We start from the raw sequence: 14,663 nt of genomic DNA on the forward strand, positions 1-14,663 counted from the left end.
TATAGCAAATGATGAAAAAGGAAGAAAAACAGTTGATAAAATATAATAAAAGTACTGATATAACCTTCATTGTCGTTATGTAACGGCACCCCAATTCGGGGAGAGAAAAATAAAACTCATTTTTGTAGCTTATGCCGATTTTTCATGTCTTTCTAGCAACATTAGCAAAAATATTTATTTCTGAATTTAAAATTTATTGAATGACTTTATAACAGATCTATAATAATAATCAGTCTGAGTTTTAGAGCAAGTTTTTATTATGTGTATGGTTTCTCACAGCTTACACGGGTGAATGCATTAGTGCTACAGGGTCATTTGTGTTTTTCTTGGCAAGTGCCCATCTAATAATGACTTGATCCCAAAAAAAGCCAGTGAAGACAGAGGCCAGGACGCAAGGTTCAAGAATACAATCAAAGACGTGCAGAAATATCTGTTACTTGCCACCAACTTTCGTCGCGGGTCAGATGGCAAGTTGAAACATAAAACATTCTTTGTGCGCTTAGCTGTCCTTCGTGGTGGTTGTCTTGAAGTAACACCACAAGCGTTGTGCATGCGTGCAAGCTTCATTGTTTGCTTAAGCAAACAAACTCGCATAGTTATATTGCAGAAGTTGTTGCGCGTAATTGAGTGACACTTCGTTTTTATTAAACAATCATGTGAAGTAGCGGATCCAGACTAACGTTTGACTGAATAAACAGTGTTGCTTTCTCACAGAAATTAAATGCATCAGCTACAAATGACGCATACAGCACATAGTATTTCAGACAATACACTTACAGAAAATGGATGCGTGAAATTCTATGACGCCGTATGCAATTTTTACTATAAATTTGTTCGTAAATGCAAACAATGACAAAATGAGTGTGATAATTTGCTTGAGATGATTCGTTGACAATATCTTGAGTGTGTTCACATACAAGAACGGATAATAGAAATTCGATCTTTTGGGAAACACAAACATTTTTCTAACTTCACACCTTCGAACAAAGACTTACAACAAGTGGCACTGTTGTTTTGTTAAGCCAGTTTGTTAGTGGAATCAAATATCCGTTAAATTGATATCACAGGCCATAGGGCGAAACACCTAAATAAGCATTTTTAGGAAAGACTTGTAGAATTCAATCACTTTTAATATGATTTTTGTATGCAACTGTCACTTGTATGTAGATCAACTATACGAACTGATTTGTAACACGGTGTCAACATGCAGTATGCATGTATACACAGTATCACGGACACACCAGCTGTTTTACCTGTACAACAAAATGTCACTGGTCATTCGGCAACATCGACGGTCACCATGTAGTGTACTTTCGCAGTCCATTTGTGACATATTCCGAGATATTCCTATACCCAGAGAGCACGACATGTAAGAAAATGGTAGGGAATCGTGTTCTTATACAAGAATTAAAACACGGAAGTGCTATTAGTGCAAGAAGCAAAAAGCGCTATTCGTCGTTTCTGTTCATTAACATGTGAAAGCTGGGTTAAGCAAAAATTAACCAGTCATGAATACCTTAAATCTTTCTTGATTTCAATGTTCGGCAAGATAAAATGGCAATAGTGGAAATCGCCACTTGATTTTCTCGCAGCACACGCAAATGTCTGTGATGTACAAAACTTGCCCCAACTAGCAATTTACGCAATTATTGGTGGGGCGCCAAATGAATTTGGAAAGTACCGAAATCCTAGTCTTATTACAACTAAACAGATACGACTTGTGGCTGCAATCGCAACCTTTATAAATATTTAAGAGCTTACTTCAAATTAAACTTCTCTTAGTAGTGTTAAGGTCACTAGGCGCCAAAAACGGACCTTACGGGATTTTACAATTGAAACAGAGGTCTAACTGAGATAGCAATGCGGAAGTCTTCATCACAAGGCAGACAGTCGCGTGGATGAATCTCCGGATCGTCTTTCATAGTTCGCACGACGGTGAAGCCGGTAAAATTCTAAAGAACGGTAGCACGCATGACCACATAAAATACGAAAGGAATCAAATGTCCAAATTAATTACATTTTTCGATTGTTACATGGAAATTCCCAAATTAAAAGCGACAAAACTTGGAGATCTTTGACTTAAAAATGGCCAAATTCCCACGATTTCAGGAAAAGCAACAACAAAGTTGTGTTTTCTCTCGCAGTTAACTTATGACGGTGTTGAGTTTTTTACAGCTCAATTAATTTTGCCTAGCTCATTTTTACCTTTAGAAACTACTTACCGTCTTTAAACAATCCAGCAAAGTTATAGGCTTTTTACCGAAAAAAGTAAAAACTAACGTTTTTTGAATTTTGGCTAATTTTTGTATGTATAGTATTTGTGTGTGCATGTTAAATTGCAATGATATATTTAAGACAAGTAAAAATGAACCAAACTCACGTTTAGGATCAAGAAACTGTATTATAGACAACCTATATAAATGCATTTACGATTTAACATATGCACATAAAATTCCGCAGATTAGGATCATATGTAATAGAAGTATAGTATCACTATTATAGAAATACATTAGTTAAAAACTTGCCGTTACTTTATGACTATATGTTAACTGATAAATGGTAACACTGCATGAAATACTGTACGCGGCTTTGATACTAGTAGAACTATTCGCTAAAGATCAAATACAAACGAGACGTGTGAACAAGGTTCTCAATTCAAAGGAAAGTCCCTTGTAAAACAAAGTGGCCACACTTGTAACAATATAGCTCTAGATTCAACTTCGGTAATGAGATACCAGCAGTCAGTTTATCCCTATTGTTGTTTGACAGAGATCGCTGATGGTAACGCACATCAAGATCTACCTTTTCCGCTTTTAAATTAAAGCGTATGCAAAAGCAATCAAGTATAGCAATAAATCGTCTCAGCAATCGTCATGATAAAATTGCTTTCATAATGGAAATCTATGGAGCAAATAAACAACCCCTAAAATCACCGCACGAACAAGAGAAGTTTGTCGTCATCCTTTCATTCTTTAAATTCTAGAGGAGCTTTGTCAACGCTTTTATTTACCGACATAGTTATCATAGGTCATTTCCTGTACCATCTCAAGGTTTAATGTTGGTTTTAACGACTGACATCTAGCCTAATCAAAACGAGCAATATGCTGTCATAAATTAGTTTTGAAGCTTTATTTATACAGTAGGCAATATCATGTAGTAGGCCGTTTGAAGTGATATCAATAACTTAGAGCTCACCTTGTAAAACATCTTTTTACGCGTATCACCTATCCGGTTGACATATATCGTGATAGAACCACAAACATACAGTATATTAAATAGTTATAGAGAAAGGAAATATAAGCAGTGGGCTGATTTCTTCGGATGAAATGCAAAATGATTTGTTTTAATCACGGTATTCACAAACAATACATTTACCATCTATTACTTAGTGTATAGTAAGCAGAACACGTTTATCTAAATATATCCGTTTGGTTCACGGGTGCTTTACTTCATACAACATCAAAAACTTTGTGTGTAATTTTTGCAAACATATCGTAAGAATGGGATGATGATGTAATAGATATCAGTAAGCTTCCAAGTAATAACACATAACAATTTTAGGATCTGTCGTCACTTTTGATAAATCTAATTCTTTATTAAACCTTGATTCTTTACGCCATAATCGATTTTTGAAAGATCTCCATAAAACAGCTTATAAAGTATAGGTTGAATTTGCGAATTTTCAAATATAGTATAATATATACTAAAATAATAAATGTATTTATAATATATCGGTTATATAAATTTTGGAATTTTTCGAAGTAATAAATGTAGGCTTAAAAGCAGTTTTATATCCTATGTATACACAAAACAATTTGTAACAAGAATTTTGTTTTTATAGTAGATAGTAACAACAATATATAGCAAAAAGAAACGTATGACAAAATTAATTAACTTGTTATTATACACGATGGGTATTATACAAAATACATAAGCGATAATATGATTGATTACTATAAAGCTTTTGCATATAATTAGCGTAAAAATTACCCATGTTGCCTTCAGTGTATCTCGTCTTGTTTACATGTTGGTAGCATCATACAATGTAGCGCTTCCCACAATAGCTCATAATGATGAATGCACTCCAAAGGGCTGTTAAACGTAATGCGAATTGATTAGTTCCAAATTACTGCAGAATTCGATGGGAAATATGTATACAACGTCATGAATTTTGCATATGCGATTGTCCTGCGTAACTGAAAGTATTTGACTTGAAGTAAGAATACATATATAGATCATATTTATAGAGTCATAACTTCTATTTTTGTTCCACTGAACGTAAAATATCGTTATAGTTATTATAAATATTTTCTAGAACTAAATAGCAGTTTAAAAAACATCGCAGTAGCAGACCAACGAAATGTTGAAGTAGAACGACGTTATAGCTGAAGCATTAAGCAAAAAAATTACAGCCCCTTTGTGCTTGACTGCTTTTCGTTTTATGTGAACAGGTGATCTTAATGGGGTTGGTTGATACTTAATAAGAAAAATTAACCAATTCTTACATGCTGCTTGAATCATTTAATGGAGACTCGACAAATGAGACGCGCGGCCGGAAAGGTAAAATACTTTTCCCACACAGTCCAGCCACTCGCATATTTCGAACAGGACACAAATCTTTTCTTGCTGGCTCTTTGAAATAACGCTTATCAGCCCTCAGTGGTGCTATGTTTCGCCAGGCCAGGTGTTAGCTTCTTGTGTATCTAGTAATCTACTCTTTCTCACTTTGCCTCATTGTGTACAGAATGGGTTTGTTTTTATTTTTCTGCTTTGTTAGCTGGCAAAGTTTATTCAACTAAAGAAAACAGTTTTTAAGAGAAAACATTCACACTTGTGTTCGTTCACTTATTAGCAATGCGCTAATTATTCGTTGAGACGTCTTTCACAAATGCTTGTTGAAACAGAGCCGTGTTTTCCAAAATTCAAAAATACTACTTTAAAACCAGTGATTGAAGTTGCATTACACTTCACAGCGCATGTATTAAAGGTTTACGTATGGCGATAATGAGAAATTGGTTTATACCAGCAACTAAAATTCCAACAGTGATCGTATAGAACTATGAACATGTAAAATATGAGGCGTTGAGGAAAATATTTTCTACAGCGCAATAAAAACACACTCCTGCTGGGAAGCTAAAGTACTCTTTCGTAACGTCTGCGCTCAGTTAAGCGAGTATGGTTGTCAAATATGTATGTCTAATTAAGTTAATATTGTAGTTGATGGCACCACCTTAATGGTCTCAAAGCAAAGCTCTCAAAGCTCCTCAAAGAAAGCACAGATGGCGATAAGCATTGTCATTTTATTAAATGTGGGCTATTTCATGCGCAAACGTACAGACGCTCGAAGAAAACAAGCAAGATAAACAAGAAATGCTTAATGTTGAGAATGATAATATAAGTTAACTTAGATAGATAGTCGAGCGGTTTATAAAAGAGTTACAAAGTACATAGTTGTTTTTCCGAGACGCTTGACTTTGGGGGTAAAAATTTAATTGTTTTTGGAAATTCTTCTTAGCTTTGTTTTTAACTAAACTTTTGTTAATATAGTCCAGAAGAAATGACAACATGCTTCACATACAATTACCAACATCAGTAACAACAATTGCATTTGCAAAGAGATGTTGATACTGGTGAGAGTTGTGAAAATTTTAACCGTACTTGACGCACATGACTACGTTTCTTAATAAAATATCGAGCACTTCAAGCGCATTAGGACCAAAGTTTCTGCGAACAGAGTCACCATCGCTTGATAGTTACCAATCCTAGAAAAATGTAAAAGCTGTTATTGCGTTGGCAAATATTCTGCAGTATTTGAATTTGTTTGTAGGAATGATCACATTCACTTTTTTATTCATTTCTTGAGCAAGCTTTTTTTGTTGTTCAACGCAAAATGTATATGTAACCTTAATTACGGAAGATATTTTTACCAAGTATATTTACGTTCCATAATTTTGGCGCCTTAACAACATATATTTACGTTGAAAATTACCACAATCAGTAGCCAAGCACACCACGGCGCCTTCCAGGTTTGCGTTGCTAGAGAACGACCAAGATTTTTGTAACTGGGTTTCATGTATTTTCGATCGAGACAACGATAAGTAAACTGACTATTCCTCATAATAAAAAAGTTACCAAACTCAAAGATGCGCGAAGAGTGGTAGTGTGCTTCAGGGAGCTTATTCTAAACGTCAGGCGCGTGATCCAATAAATCTCTCAGTCATCAAACACTTGCCGCCAAAGGCGGTTACCATTGGTTGGGATAAACAAAACAATCTTGTGACTTTGTGGCGCATGCTGGTGTCAAACAATTTAACGCAATCTTCTATTATAAAACAATACATAAACCTTTCTGAAACGTCAAAGTGAAAGTTAGGAGGTTATGTAGGGTTTAAATAGAAATAATTTATATCTCCGCTTATCAGATTCTCAGCAAGTTAGTTACACGCAGCATGATCGCTATTCACATCAAAACACGCGATTGTAACACGTGAGAGATAAGACGACACGAGTTGTTGACAAGCATTAGCCTTGTTCCTTTGTAGAATGTTGAAACATTATCATTAATAAGCTTTGATCTTTTGTAACTTTGAACGCGTGCATGCATGATATCGATCAATCGGAGAAAGGTCTTGGACTTCATAAGACATATGGATTTTATTTGATCTTAAATATGAATATTTTAAAACGCTTAACATATTCTACTAAAAGAAAAGCCTATCATCCATGGTGAAATAGAGATTTTTGATAATTTTCTGCGCACTCATTATTTAGTTTTTATGTTTCAGCTTAATTAAGGTAAGTGAAACTTTTAGTCACATTTTCACAAAGATCGTATTGTTGTTTGAGGGTGTTAAAAGCATGTATATTACGTTACAGACCTCACTGTTAACCTATTTAACAACTTTCTCCAACAAATATTAAAGTCTCTTGCCAGCACCAAACGTGTTGACTTCTAAGGTCTTTTTGCGATTCTGTAATATACGACCTCTCTCGTTGCGCGTTGCTTTAATCGGTCCACAGGATTAACAATAGCGAAAAAAGCATTACTGGCGCGGGCCAACAATTTACTGAAGCGACACTGTATAGTCATTGCAAATATCGTATAGCATAGTGGGAGACAGCACAGATGAATTCGTGAGACATTAAAAGTAACATATTCGGTAAGCTTTACAAAGAAAAATTTTCTGTGGGCTGTATCCTTAGACAACTATATAGGCTATTATTACTGTTTAATGATGTATAGACTTAGGTTAAGCAACCAATTTATTTGGCATTCTGAAGTCCGCCAGTTTTCTACAGAAGTGTAGCTAATGATAAGAACTTAAGCAGTGCGATAAACGAAATTACATATTTGATAGCGGTTAGTCTATAGGTTTTTGATGTTTTTTTATCTGTATTTGCTTTCGCACTAACTAAATGATAATTTTGCTGCCTTTCTGTTTTAATCAAGACGAGTATTTACCTTTGTTTTCAAACGTTAAACCGTCATCAAAAGGTAGTTCGGTTGTTTGTTAGTTGTTATTTGCATTCCCGAAAAAAGTCTCGCGTATAAATTCTGAAGTAAACTCTGACGTCTTCATCATATGGCTTGGTGATGGTAGTAGGCCCAACACCACAGAACTAGATCCAGTTAGTGTACGTTACATCTTAATGTTAGTCCTATCTTACAAGTGTTAATATGTGAAAGCTAAGTTATAAATTTATGAATTAAAATTTAAGTATTCAGTATCAGTAGGCTAGTAGGCCTACTGTATTTCTGTTTATTAGATTTAAATAAACGTTTCGAAGCTAGTACCAAAAAGGATGAAAAGTACAGCGTTGAAATTAAACGCCTTCACAATATAGTTAACGCAGAGTTGCCTTGTTTACTTCATTCAGTTTAGCGACAAAGTTGTCAGCGAAAACTAAGTGATCTCATTGAATGAAATATCGCTTAAATGCATGTTTTTGTGTGTCAGTGAACAGAAACATTGTAATGATAAAGTAGCATTTACGACGCTACAAACTGAAGTTGCATGCAAATGTAAACATGACTGCAATTCAGTTGATATATTCTTTCGTTCATAGTTAAGTAAAGCGCGGACGCGATTGGAATAATTCCACAGACAGTAACAGGTCTCACGAAAATTATCGTGGTGGTGACAGTACTTGTATTAAAAGTAATTGTATTTGTTATTGGTATATTAATTTTAATAAAGGCACATTTCGTTAGTTATTAATTGTCGTGTCTGGTTTGTCACAGGGTTATTTATGTGAAATTTTGCAAAATTGTTAGAAAAGCTGTTTCTGAGCAACGAGTTTAAAGAAATAATCGGTACACATCAGCGACGATTGCCGTTGCCCCGATCACGTATCTATTTGCCATTACTTGGGGTCACTTTGTTGTCGTACGATATATCAATAGTAGTGGAAGCCATTTTTACGGCAAGACTAGTGAAGCACTTTGTATAACCGAACTGATAATGACCGTGCAAAAATACGTCACGCACACATCAGACGACGAGAAATTTTTGAAACACCGCATATTGAACATCAACCGAAGACGGAATCATCCAATGACGGAAGATTTACCTACAACGGACTACGTTGATGTTTGTACGGAAGGGATGTCGTCTTCTCCAAACGGTCTGACGAGCGCCATTTTACTCGAGCGTGTTGCTGATTCTGTAAGGCATAGAAAAGGTGCGGAACATCGGTCAAACCAAAATTTATACTCTACACCAGAGAACATTGCTGATAGGTCGAATGAAGAGGCATTAAATCTGAGTGCAACGTCTGGAAGAAAATCTGATAAAACTGTAGCTGTAAAGTCGGCCGTTCGGGAAGTGTCTGCAATGCAATTTATGAAAAACTCAATGCAACAACTCCAGGTAATAACGGCTGGTCCAACATCGTCGCTGGATTCCAATATTGTACCAGGTATGCACAACCTACTTTGATTGTAGTTCTTAAATGTGGTATACATTATAATGCACAGCTCACTTACCTAACAACATTTTTTGAGATATACGTTTTTGTTTACATATACTGATATTCTATAAAAGCGTTTTAAACGCGCTATGCTTTTTATTTAATACAAAGCTTATGCTAAAAATTAATGCTAAAGTAATTCGTTCGATAGGTGCTAGTAAAGATGTTGAATTGGATGTAACGTCCGTTTCTCCACCTTTTTCGAGTGAAACTATAACTACCGCAGAACCATCGCTTCGAAATCCGAGTGAAAATGAAATGAATCATGACAGTGATGGTGCCAAGTACAACGAAGATTTTGCGTCTATCACTAGTTCAGATAACGACCACGATACCTTGGACAAAGGCGACAAAAAGCACGTCAAGCCACCGTACTCCTATATTGCGCTTATCACAATGTCCATTCTTCAATCTCCGGAGAAAAAACTCACTTTAAGTGGAATCTGCGAGTTTATTATGAATCGATTTCCTTACTACAAGGAAAAGTTTCCAGCTTGGCAAAATTCCATTCGACACAATCTTTCTCTGAACGACTGCTTTGTGAAGATTCCTCGTGAACCTGGAAATCCCGGCAAAGGCAATTACTGGACCATGGATCCAGATGCAGAAGACATGTTTGACAATGGATCATTTCTTCGACGAAGGAAGCGATTTAAAAGACCGCAACGCGACGTGTTTCAAGACCGCATGATGGCTGCTTCCATAAACGGTATCGGTGCTAATCCTTATGGACGGCCGTTTGGAATATCACCAGCGCAACAAGCCGCTTTCATGGCTGCGCTGGGTAATCCTTACGCATATATGAATCCCTTGCCACCGAACGTTCCCTTAATATCCACACAAGAAATAGCAAGTCAGCAAGCAGCTCTTTTGGGTTTTGGTATTTCGCCATTTTCCCAATATCGACCACCACACCCTTTGCTAACTCCCTCAGGAAGCTTTTCCTGCACTCCAGATTACCAGTCTCGTCCTATCATTTCAAAACATGCTGATCTTGTGTTGCCTGAAATCGCATCACTTCAAAGCTCCAGTACTGCGAGTATGTCTCAAAAGAAAGGACAATCTTTATTTTCTATTGAAGCTTTGATTGGTAAAACGAAGTTTTCCTCTCGTGAGGAAGAGCGACCCTCATCCAGTGAAAGCAATCCTCTTCACCATTTACCTTCTACGGATGAGTCATCAGCCCCTTCCTTGTCGCCGGATATTGCGCCGCAAGGAAAAGCAACGTCGCCTCGTGACAGTTCAAACGCGCAGTCCAAAGAACAATTTCGTAGAGAAGTGCAGCCAATGGTTACATCCACCCCAAGATTTAACATGGGAAAAGCAGGTAGTAGTTCTTCACCGGCTGATATGCAAGGTCCTTCATCTGATCAAGACTTTCCCTCAACGTCGTCATCGCAGGATTCCGTTCCACCTGCGCTACAAAGAAAGTTGTCACCGGTTTTTAATTCAGGTTTTCCTCAGCAAGGAACTATACAATTACCGTATTTGCCTGCTTCGAACATAGCGGCAAATTTTTATCAAAACCCAATGGCAAGGAATATGATCACTGCCGGCATTGCAGCATCATCAGGTTTCTCATCTGCCCATATGGCAGTATCTTCGCCGCAAATGAATGCTCTTTCAACAGAAAATCTTCTTCCTTCGATACCAGGCTGGCCCTGTTTCGGTCGAACCACATAACGTTATGACGAATTGTTAAATTCCGAAATCTGTATTGCACAAACGACGATAGTGCTCAAAGACGCAACGAACATTTGTGTGATGTCATACTGCCATAATGCGATGCGCGAGATTACAATTACTTAATCATATAGTAGCCCACTCTTTATGGTTATGCAGTGAATTTTTAATGTGCAAGCGTAGTAAGTCTGTTATAGGTCTATATTTTCTTTTCTTGGTATTTCCCATTTGAGAAATGTCACTCAGAAAAAGTATTCCACACATTTGCAATTTGCATATATGACGTTTTTAAAGGTGTAAATTAGATTAAATTATTTACAAATATTATTAGCACAAAAAACCATGCACCTCGTCGTACTCCAATTAATTATCTCTGTGATATACGTCAATTCTCTGTTTTGTTGTTTCTAAGGTATCATGTTTTGTGACATGTTTATTTTGTCGTTCTTTTTCGTTATTTCATGATAATAAAGGCGAAAAAGAAAACGAATAGTGCAGTGTAAAAATTGTCTATTGAAGTCAGAACGCAAACCATAAAAGCCTTATTTGAGCACGAGCTAAGAAATAAAGAAAAAATTCAAAAAAATGGAAGTGTTTTAAAGAGCAAACATTTCCATGAATGTCAATGAAAGGAAAACTGAGTTCATTTTACTATTTATCACCTGTGCAAACGTGCACTACGGAATACAGTATATGAACTGCAACGTCATATACTTACATGTTACGACTGTGCTATATTATAAGTAAGGTTAAAACAACGTTTATTGCTCGTAATGTTTTTAATGACCTTCAAAGCAACCAGCACTTTTGCGGCTTAACTATCTTCAAATTTAAGATTAAAAATATTGCAACAGAAATAAAAGTGAAACGCAAGTCTTTGCCTAACTTATATTTATGCGCGAATATATATCATTGTTTTACCTTGCCGATTTCTCTTCATAAAGCTAAATTAGTCTTAAGGTCATATGTTTCCCTGTGGGGACAAAGTGATCAAAATAATTATCTTAACTAACTTACCTTTCAGTGGAAAATTTGATTTAATGCATTTTTGGGTTATATAAGGCCAGGAACAAAATAAAGACCAATTATAATCATTAAAAACGAGTGTCATCAGCAATAACGTGTAATAAAAACCTACAAAGAACCGATAGCTAAGCCACATAGGAAGGGGCTTATTGCACAACAAATTAAATTTTCCACCGGAAGTCTACTTTATGATTCCACTAGAGATTTGTTATAAGGAAACTCTAATATCGTCAAACGTAACGTTTAACCATATCGAGCGAACAGTGTCATGGATTAAATGGTGGCAGATCCAAAAAATACTACAGCAATAGGACCCTTGCTTAAATACTTGATCTCTTTACTCAATAAACTTACTTAAGCTGGACAGTTTTATCTGTAGTATGAATTGACAGTTTTGAAATGTTGGGACATGTGCATTTAGCAGAGAGTGTTTGCTTAAAGTTTTGTATATATTCCTGTACTGTGTTTAGATATATTATATATTTCATGTATATCACGTTTATATATAAACCAAATTCTAAAATTATTCTTTATTGGCTAACACATATACTACAAGTATATTCGAAAAAAATGTATACATTTACAGCAAAAATTGAACATTTTACATAAACAAAACAACATTAGGTTTTTGCTGGTTTCCTGCAGTTGGCATCACCGTGTATAAATTGGCATTAACTGGTTGTCCTCATAACATGATTAAGAGTGTGGAACGTTGTATGTTATACCTACAAAGATATGTTTGCAAGAATGCCAAACTAATGAAAATTACTTTAGTCTGAGAAATATTTTGCTTCCATAAAACGAGCGGTAACTATAATGAAAAGTTTTATGGTAAAATTTGACAAAAGCTTTATTATCTTTTCTTTTCAAGTTCGTTAGATCATTTCAACACTCCTGACTTATCAGATTTAATAAAGCGACTTGCGACTTTATCCTGTTTGTAAAAAATGGCTCGTATTCTGCGGCAGTAAATAATTATAAGCGTTATAACAAAGAACAACTTTGTCTGTGGAGCAGTTCCTTTTGTATCGCATACCAGTTGTTAACTCCGGATGAAAATCAGAAAACGACTCTGTTAGCTTAACGTTCAGCGAACATCAAACAATAGAAACTTTGATCTAATTCCAACTCGATTATAAAATATTCTGCGATTTAGGGCGGTTTTATTGCTGCGTGTTTGCTCAGAAATAATAACAGTACCTGTTGTGCAAATACGTCGGTCCTGACGAGAGATCAGATAACGGATGAGTAACCGGGAAACAAAATATTAAGTAAACTGTGGCCCCAAATCACGCATGAGACGCTATCGTCTGTAAAAATATTGACCAAGAGAAAGGCGGAAACGAATGAAGCTTTGCAGCCGATGCTATTACGGTTTTAAACTTGCCGGTAGAGACAAAGCGTTTTTCCTGGAAGTTCTCTAAATGGTTACGCAAATAGGATCACTTTTGCTTGTGATATACCAAAAAGAAATAGCGTTTTAATTGAATTTTGAAGATTATCTTTGTAGATACGAAATCAACATACTGTGACTCCATAAGAGCTTTTGCGACAAGGATGAAGCACACGCAGGGCCAAAGAAAACACGAGGGCAAATATCTCCACCAAAATGGTCCGAAATATTTGGTTTAGGTGTTCACTTGGATCGTTTTTCAAACTTGCTTGCAACACGCTTTTATAGACTTTAGTGAGAAAGACTGACTTCTAAAAAGCCGCAAAAACAACACTTGTGCCACTTCGTGGTTGTGATGGCATTTTGCCTCAATAATCACTTTGACCTTGACCCTCTTGTAAAAACTAAACAAATGCTCACTTTACAACTATACATAGATATTTTCTAAGCTAAGCGAATGTTTTTCTAATGTATGTATCTAACTTGTAAAGTATTCAAATGAATGAAACTGGTATAAGATGTATGAATTATTTTGTAATTGAACAATTGTTATCGACGAGATGAATAACCAATTTAGATTATCCAATTGTATAAGAAAATTCTCGCCCCTTACCACGTAAGCTCAAGCATACTTTACTGAGTAGCTAGGCATTTGGTTTTGTATCGAACCGACAAACGAAATACAAATATCACAAGTGACTACCGGTACATTGTTGTGTCAATTGGAGCAGTGGCGTAGCCAGAAAAAAAATTGCGGGGGGGGGACCAAATATTTCATGAGTTCAGGGGAACTAGAAAGTGTTTGTTTTAAGACACCGCCACCTGATGTAGAAGCCTATAGACACAAAATTTGAGGGGAGGCATGGCTCCTTTCGCCCCACCTGGCTACGCCTATGAATTGGAGCATTAGTTATCGCATCCAATTGAGATGAATCAAGGAATTTTTTTAAATTTAAAACCAAACGGTATATAGAAGCTTCCAGAAAAATAATTAGCTTCGTATGCTTAAAGCTAGTATCTTTCAAAAACATCTGTTTATGGTGGCTAGAACGGATAATATAGAAACAGTGACCATAAAATGTGATCATTACAATTGTTGTAAATCTAAATTGAACAGAGCGTTACCGACATTGACGTTTTTAGGAAATAACATATTAAAAGCTCCTCACTATTTGCCTTTTAAAGCCTTGTCACAAAACGGTTAGGTTTACAACCTTAACGTTTGATACAGACAGGCAGCAAATACAAAGGTATCATACTATTGTGAACATTCCACATCAAAGGACAAATATCACGACAGTAAAACCATTGGATAATATAGCTAATTTGCCAAACTTGTTATGAAATCGATGTTAGATTACCACCTGTAAAAATGGTTTGCTGTCACATAGAATCATCCATCTTGTAAAATTGCAAGCAAACGCTGATGATTTGTAAACAATGTTGCCCAAGGATAAACTCTCAGTGTAAGTTTTCGTTATAGTATATGGTAGTTTGAACAATATATTGACATTATCTCTCTCCTTTTTAGACTCTTTCACAAAGTTGCAATGGAACCACTGTTGTCTAAAAAATTTGATGTCACCCATGC

The 14,663-nt window shown here is 36.0% G+C and overlaps 2 protein-coding genes across 2 annotated transcripts; one reads left to right on the top strand and one right to left on the bottom strand.

Annotated features, from left to right (window-relative positions):
• Nucleotides 1-3,929: 3,929 nt before the first annotated feature.
• Nucleotides 3,930-6,073, bottom strand: LOC143459555 (uncharacterized). The gene is made up of 5 exons (XM_076956767.1): nucleotides 5,990-6,073; nucleotides 5,143-5,196; nucleotides 4,994-5,057; nucleotides 4,506-4,665; nucleotides 3,930-4,092 (listed from the first exon to the last, which is right to left on the bottom strand). Exons 1-5 carry the CDS (start codon nucleotides 6,071-6,073, stop codon nucleotides 4,002-4,004), a joined length of 453 nt encoding a protein of 150 aa, XP_076812882.1. The 3' UTR covers nucleotides 3,930-4,001.
• Nucleotides 6,074-7,923: 1,850 nt separating this feature from the next.
• LOC143461026 (uncharacterized) lies at nucleotides 7,924-11,127 on the top strand. Its single transcript, XM_076958766.1, has 2 exons — nucleotides 7,924-8,919; nucleotides 9,122-11,127. The coding sequence occupies exons 1-2, from the start codon at nucleotides 8,463-8,465 to the stop codon at nucleotides 10,651-10,653; spliced, it is 1,989 nt and encodes a 662-aa protein (XP_076814881.1). The 5' UTR covers nucleotides 7,924-8,462; the 3' UTR covers nucleotides 10,654-11,127.
• The last annotated feature ends 3,536 nt before the right edge of the window (nucleotides 11,128-14,663 follow it).

The sequence above is a fragment of the Clavelina lepadiformis genome, chromosome 5 (assembly GCF_947623445.1).
Source record: "Clavelina lepadiformis chromosome 5, kaClaLepa1.1, whole genome shotgun sequence".
NCBI classification, from domain to species: domain Eukaryota; kingdom Metazoa; phylum Chordata; class Ascidiacea; order Aplousobranchia; family Clavelinidae; genus Clavelina; species Clavelina lepadiformis.